General features: G+C 46.8%; 1 protein-coding gene across 2 annotated transcripts in view; it reads right to left on the bottom strand.

Moving 5' to 3' along the window:
* Window positions 1-3,052: 3,052 nt before the first annotated feature.
* Window positions 3,053-7,810, bottom strand: part of GRHL2 (grainyhead like transcription factor 2) — a 60,374-nt gene continuing 55,616 nt past the window's right edge. For both annotated transcript variants that reach the window (XM_082754323.1, XM_082754324.1), the window contains exon 16: window positions 3,053-7,386. In XM_082754323.1, the coding sequence (XP_082610449.1) occupies window positions 7,272-7,386 (115 nt within the window). In that variant the 3' untranslated portion in view covers window positions 3,053-7,271. The remainder of the gene's footprint in view (window positions 7,387-7,810) is intronic.

Below are 7,810 nucleotides of genomic sequence, written 5' to 3'. Positions count from 1 at the left end.
AATAAATATCCTGCTGCAGCCAGTTTCGTAGCACGTGCTGTTACTCCTCACACCCTGAGCTTTCTCCAGCCCGCAGCCACAGCCCCCAGCCCGCTGATGGCAGGGGGTAAGGGGACAGCCACCGGGCTGTGCCCAGCTAAGCCAATTTCGAGGGCTTAGCAAGGATTTAAGCCGTGCATTCGCGCTGCATTGGCACGTTGCAGTGGGCAGGACCACAGGCTCCATAGGGGGCTGTCTCCTGCTCCTATTGCAGCCCCATGCATCTCCATTAAGCTCTTCAAATTTTTACCTGGGTTAAATTTGGAGACGGGATTAGCACCAGGATGCTAAAAGTAGTTTAAAGCCCATTGGAAGGTAACTGAGCCCAGTGCCTGATTCCTGCTGAGAGTGATAAAACCCAGCCTATTTGTGGCACATGTCACACCCCAGGACTGCCCGTCTCACCACCTCAGGGCCCCGAGACACTTCTTATGAGCCCTGAACCTGGCCCTATCTAGGAGGCTGAGAACTCACAGAGCTGATAACTTGGGAACATGCTGAAAAACCCAGCTCTGCCTGCTGAGTCCCCCAAAGATTCAGTCAAACCCTCCAGGAGGGGTGTTTGGTTGCCCTCTCCTAGGTGAGGGTCAGCTTTTCCTAAAGACCTGGCGAGCCGAAGTGCTGACTCTCATTCAGTTGCACCAGAATCACACCGACCTTTGGAAAAGCTGAAGGTGCAGCAGCTCCCATCCACTTAAAAACACTTCTCGCTTCTCCACAGCCTCCGCAGGCAGAGCACTTCTAAGCACTCGGCTTCTGCAGCGTTCGCTTTCCAAGAGCCACTCAGTAAAACAACTTCCGATAAAACATCATTGAATGCCTATCGCAGACAGCACCCAGGAAATGCGATTACTCTGAAGAGCCCCACGCAGTGTGTCATATCTAAAAAATACAGTCCTGTGCACATTTTCATTTCTGCTGGAGCTCAAGTGGAGCTGCAGGGGGCTGGAGGGGAGCAGGAGCTGTGCTGGGGACCAGAGGAGCCATGGGAGGGGATGGGTTTCTGCACTTCGTGGTGTGTCTGGAAAAAAAATCCCTCTTTTGCTCTTGTTTAGGCAGGCAGGCTCTCCAAGCTGCGGAGTGATGAGTTCCTCGCTGCCCTGCTGTATGAGAAACAAACAGATGACAAATGCTTTTCAAAACACTCAGAAAACACCAAGCAGGCAGAGAAAGCTCTGGTTTTAAACCTGTGGTGGCTGTGGGAAGGCTCTTTGAGCTGGACACAGGCAGACGAGTTTTGCTCTGCTGGGGATGGGGATGGGTGGGAGACCTTGGCTCTTGGTGCCAACTCTTCACTGGCCAAGCATTTCAGGTGAATTTACTTCTTCTGTCATTGCCTGGACATTTCCTTGTCTCAAGGAAGAAAGGAGAAGTCAGGGGTTGGCTTTCACACGGCAGCTCATCCCACGTGAGACTTGCCCTCGGCAGGAAGGTATCGGCCCTGAACTTCCCCACCCCACAGCACAAAGGGCAGCCCCACCACTGCGTCCCCAGCTTGCGTGTTCTCACCTCCTGGGCTCTTGTTTCAAAAGACAAAGTCAAATGGTGAGGAGCAAAATGGTCAACAAAAGTGTTTGACTGCAAGGGGCATGGCCTGGTATATTCAGAGCTTAGGGCTTATAGGGCCTGGTGGGTACAGGTGGGGGGCGAGGATCTCATCCACGGTGCCCTTGTGTTTCCATTGGGTTCCCAACGCGTCAGGAGATCAGGACACTTGGGGAAGTGCTCCCCAGCTGCCTGACGATGGAAAAAAGCCCCACCAGGCCATGCCCATCCAAGCCTGGCCCCACACTGTTCACTGAGGTGATGCCAGCCTCAGAGACGCGCAGGCTGGCATCGTGCTCCACCAGGAGAAAGGCAGCCCTTCTCCTTTGCCTCCAGTTAATGTCCTCTGTGTCTCCCTCCCCTGGCTGTAGTCTAGCTTCCTAAGCAGAACTGGGCTTGTGATGAAGGTGCTTCAGCTTGGTGGCATGAATACAGGCCGCAAAGACCGGCCATCAGAGGAAGCAGGTGGCTGTATCTCGTCTGGTTGCACCTTGATGCCAACCATGGGTGCTCTGAGGACACCAGGCACGCTCAAGTGCTTTTTCTACACTTGTTGTAGCCTTCCAGGGAGGAAAGATCCACCTTAAATCCTCTCAGTTCAGCTCTTTTCCTAGTTATTGTGTCTAAAGAGACAGATCTGGTGGATCAAGACAAGAGAGAGATCCTCTCTCTCACCCACTTGCTCAGCAACATGTGAGCTCAGCCTGAGTTTCCTCCTCCACTTGAGAGGTTTTGCAGTTGAATAACTCCGATGAACATGACAATCCTCCTGCCCAAACGTTTTTCCAGTTCTTCCCTCTGAGGCTGGACTGCTTCACAATGCTAATTAAACATTTGGCGGAAAAGTGGTGAGGGAGAAAGAAATGTGTGAGCTTAGGGAAGACTGAAACGTTAGTAAGTGTAAACAGATTAGTTTTCTTCCCCCTTCCTATTCATCAGACAGCCACTAAATTATGTTTTCTATGTTAGGATACCTCAGCCAAGCCTTTGCTATGGATTGACAATCTGGGGTAAAGAAAGGGAGGGACAGAGAGACAGGATGATTAATAAACTCACATTGTTTTTGCTGATGGAAAACCAACATTCACCTATCTGTTCCATATTCTGCTGGGACTAAAATCAGCCCAAATTTCTGCCTTTGCCAGATGCTGCTCGCTTCTGGGTCCTAAGGACCCCTGGACCACTGCCACATCACTGCTCCTACACCACACACAGAGGCCACTTTTGTCACCAGTAGGCACCACCTAAAATGTAAAAGCTGTAAATATATTTACATTTACAGAAAAAATCACAAAAAAAAGTTTTGGTGATTATTTTTTTTCAGTTACTGTCTTTCTTTTCTTGGTAGCATGAATTCCCTTTTTCTTCTTTTTGGAAAGTTTTCTGGGCTCAGAAATAGGAACTCAATCCCCATTTTGCAGTAACACACACCAGAGCAACAGAAATATTATCTCATACATAGGAATATTTATTTTTGTCCTTCTTAAAAATGTACAAAAAATAAAATAACTGTATTTACAGTTTATCAAACCCCTCTCCCAGTTGCAACACTATTAAGTTACATGAGCTATTTTCTTAATATAAAAGCACACTATTTATACATAAAGTTTCATATTTTTTTTTGCCAGAGAGGGCTTGTCACAACCTTTGGCACAAACACTCTTGTTTGTATCTTGTCTCAATTCATAGGAAATGGAAGAGCATATAAAACATTTTGTAAGCTTTACATTTGAAAGCCATAAAACACTCCTTTCCAGTCCCGCATCGATCAATATGCAGCAACTCTGACAGCTGGAGAGTTCAGCGTTTACTAATTGTTGAATTCATTTACATTTAAACCATCCGTAGACTGAAAGAGGAAAATAGACAAGAAAGAAAGACACTTGATCTCTGAATTCCATTGACCAAAGACTTCATGAGAGAAGACACACAGAGAGAAAAAAAAAAAAAGAGAGAGAGAGAGAGAAAGAAAGAGAGAAGCTATTTTCTTTCTTTCTTAATGTTCAGTGATAAAAATCCTCCAGAATATCTTGATGAGGATATCATCATACACCAACAACGCTTCGCTGAAAAGATGCACTTTATTTTGGGGATATAAGCATATAAGCACCTGACTGTGTAGAAGGCAACTTAAGGCTGAGGTTTGGGTTTGCATAATAAACCATCAAATGGACAGTCATAGTGCCGAATCTGTGGTAGGAACAGAAGTTAAAGCTTAGAAGCCTGCTCTGCCTTTTGCATCTCTCCGTCAGCGTCTTTCAAAACTAACACATGTGCAGGCACAACACAGCTCTCACTCTTCATATGGAAAATGAGCTGAGCAGCAAGCCACCCTTGAGGTTACACTAGCTAAGGTTCAAGACTGCTGTCTTGAAGAAGGAAAGGAAGTGAGAGTTTTGTTCCTTTGAAAAAAAAAAAAAAAAAACATTGCAGTGCCACAAAGAGACAAAAGGAGGACACAGATACTTCTGTCCCCTGCTGAACCATAGCCAAATCTTGCTTCCATTTAACTCAGAAGATACAGTGCTAATCAATCTTTGTCATGAAACAAAAGCAACATGTACATTTAAACAATACATATGTAAGAACTTTGTACTCCTCGTGACCTTTGAATCAAGCAGGGCACAAAGCAGGGCCCCTGCTTCAGAAGTTTGCGTTACTAATACTGGCCCTTCCCCATCGCCTCGGCATCCTGACTTTGACCAACAAGCCCTCAGAGGTGGTGAACCCCGAGAGCTTGTAGCTTGCTGTGACCAGCACCTGGGGTTCAGTGCTCCTCCAGCAGCTGATGCTGTAGCTACAGCCAACTGGGTGCTGGGTGGTGTGCTCTTTGTAATGTCTTTGGTGCTCATGATGCATCTAGTAGCTGATTTAAAATACTCTTACTATCTGGGTAAGTCTTACTCTTCTTCCTCAGCCCTGCTACCTTCACTGAGACTGTGAGATGAAAATAAAGGCAGGAGGATCGGCTCTCTTGCTACTGACCAGCAATTTGTACACTTACAGATATATTTAGAAAAGCTTTCAGTTAATCTTGGAAACAACTTTCCTTCCCTGGACAGTGCCTGACCTAAAGCTCCTAAAATGGCATTGGAAAGGCAGCTCAGCTCCTTAAGCCCCAGTATTTCCTGGAGCATTGCAGCTCTTGCTGATCCTTGCAGTGCAAGATGCTGCAGCACCCAGCAGGTCCTAGCTCAGCTTACAAAAGAAGATCCACCCCTGTGTAAAACAAGAGCGAAATATTAACCTGCGTGCTGGTGCTGCCAGGACAGCCCTGCCCTGCTCTGTGAACCCCAAGCTCTCGTAATGCAGCACACCACGACCCAGCCCAGATTGCCTGTAAGTGAGACTTTTTGGATGGCAGCTTTGTTAGGGGCAGAGCCAGGGCTCAAATACCTACATACCTACACACCTGCTAAAACTGCCCTATTTTTCTTTGGGAAGAAAGCTATCTGGGCTGTCAGCGTAGACTTTTTATCTGAGCCCGAGGCAAGCAGAAACAAATCAAATCTCCCTAAATCCCTTGTATCCCTTGTCTGCTCTTAGGCGAGGTAGCGAGAGCATCTTTGCTGAGCGTGTATTTGGAAAAATACAATGGAATTAGTGCACAGCTCAGCACGATAAGGAAGAAAAGCACAAAGCAAATGAACAGAGAAGGTGAGAGGAAGACAGACACAGAGAACAAAGACTTTGTTTTGCAGATATACCTGGAGTGTGGTTATGCTAGCTCTGACACGAACAGCCTGGAGCCTCCACAGGTTCTGGTCCCACAGAACCTTTTAGAGGTGCCTGACATTTCTATTTGAAGAACAGATTTCAATGAGATGTTATTGCTAATGAAGTTAAGAAACCGTGCAAGAGCTTGCAGGACAATTCATGCAAAAATGTGACCAAATGAGGCTGGTCAGCTATTCCAAGTCCTTTGCTTGGATGTAAATAGCTCCACACCACTCAAACACTAGAGAATGAGCACTGTTAAACCAGGTGGTGTTTCTTTACATCATTAACCAGCTAATGAGAAACAAAAATACTGTGCCTAAATGAAAAACAGATTTTAGAAGGAAAAAAGTAAGGAAACAAAGACTACATATAGGAAAGGCCCCACGTTTCTGTCTGTCTCATGGGGTCCTCGTACAGTGCATGGGGAATGAACTGCTCACCACTGAAACCCCCAGGACCGTGTGCTGTGTGAGGAGCTCTCTGAGACAGTCAAAGGAGCTGGAAAGGAGGGAGACAGGTGCCAGGTTTGGATGCGCTGGGGACATTCAGGCCTTGGATCCCTTTTCTGATGTGATCAGCCTGCAGCCTTTCTCTCTCACACAATTCCTGAGACAGAGGTGGAATTCGATGGCATGACTTTGTAGCTCAGCCTGGGCTCAGATCCAGCCTTTGTGAGAGAGATCTATCTCCACACCTCAGCTGTGGCCACTCTTGGTCTCCACCGGCAAAATTGTTCCAGTTTCCATAAAAAGCCCAGGTTTCTACCTCATCCAGCTGTCCTAGGAATCAAAATGGCATTATTCAACGGAGATACAAGAGCAAATTCCCTTAAGAAGAAGAGTTTGGAGTCCTGTTTCTTACAGTCTAGAGGAATGCTTTAAGGAGCAGGCTGCTGGGGAAAGCACCTTTCCCTCCACAGGTTTGAGATGGGCCCATTTTGAGAGCCCCCACTCCACCAGCAGAACAAGCAGAAGTCCCTCCTGCACCTCCAGGCACGCCAGGCAGCAGACAGACGGGTACCTCTAGGATTTCGTGACAGCTGGATGGGGCCCTCAATTACCTACAACCAGGACCTGGGCACCTGACGTGGGCCCCGCTGTGCCAGAGCACTCCAAACACTGCAGCGCCGTTTGCTCCAACATTTCAGTATCAAACTGGGTGGGCAAGGGTGGAGTGCTTGAACGCAGACACAGCCATCAACTTCTCAGCACACACTCCTTAACAGATCGCAGACATCTAATCTTCTAGGAAAGTTTCTGTTAAACCCTAAGCCCAATACATACAAAAACATAGTGGCAGTAAACGTGCCCACATACGGTAGTTAAAATATATTATTGCATATTATAAACATTATATACAAGGTTAAAATGGTTTCTTTACCATTTACTTACAAGTGACATTTGTAGCTGAATGCCTTACTTACAAGTCCTCATTGCTACGTGCTGAGAACTACCAGAGGTATTTGGCAAGACTATACACTAGAGAGAGATACGGATCAGTCTGAGCAAGTGAACTCTTGTCAGCCACTTTCCCCATCTTTAGCACTTAACCCTTTTTTTATTTTAGCAATGGTGGAGTGAGCTCTGTTAAAGCGATTTATCCCAGTTTTCTGAAACTGGACCAGCACGGTTCCTTAACGTGTTTTAGAATGAGTTTATCCACATTAAAGTGTGGATGAAGACGCTGCATTTCACATTTGCAGTGGATCACCTGGTAACAGATCTGGGGGCTGGTAACTGCTTGTACACTGGAGAATGGGGAACAATAAATAAGGGACCAGGTTAACGAGTGGCCTTGCGCTTGACAAACCCAAGCCTATATGCAGTGGGCGTGCAGAATGGACAATGTTTGCAAACCAGTCTTGTAACAGTTTCTCTGATCAATGTCTGTCAAGTTCCTGGGGAATCTTCTGCTTTCCAAGGAGAATGAAATGCTGTGGTTCCTTACAAAAAGGGCTCTGCCTGAGGCTAGATCTCAGTCAGCGTGATCTTGAAGCCTTCAAGCATGCTCTCCATGTGCAGGATGAACGTGTCCTCATTGGAGTAGTGCTCAATAATGTTGTCATCCATGTTTACCAGGATACTGGTGACAAAGGCAAAAATCAGTATTTTCACGTACCAGAAGAGCAAAAGGGAAAGCCATGCCCTCCACCACACGCATGCACTTAGCTAACCTGACAGTGATGCAGGAAGAGACTGCAGCACACGCCAGTACAGGGACAAGAGTGAGAATCAGCTCTGAGACCTGCCCCACAGCCCCTTACAGCCTTTGGATTACAGGCTGCCACTTGTGGAAGTAGTCACGAGGTAAAGACATAAGGAAGTTAAAATGGAGAGATTCAGATTTACGATAAGGAGCAGCAGCCTAGCTATTCTAAAACCACAGCTGTGATGCTCATGACTAAATTTACTCGTCTGAAACCCCTGCAGCAAGCGCAGCCTGAATTCTGGTCAGACACAGCCTGGATTTTCCTACCTCTGACACCCCTTGCAGTCTCCATAAACAG

Source organism: Aythya marila (assembly GCF_965140915.1).
Source record: "Aythya marila genome assembly, chromosome: 2".
In the NCBI taxonomy this organism is placed as follows: domain Eukaryota; kingdom Metazoa; phylum Chordata; class Aves; order Anseriformes; family Anatidae; genus Aythya; species Aythya marila.
This window is presented reverse-complemented; position numbering and strand designations above follow the sequence as displayed.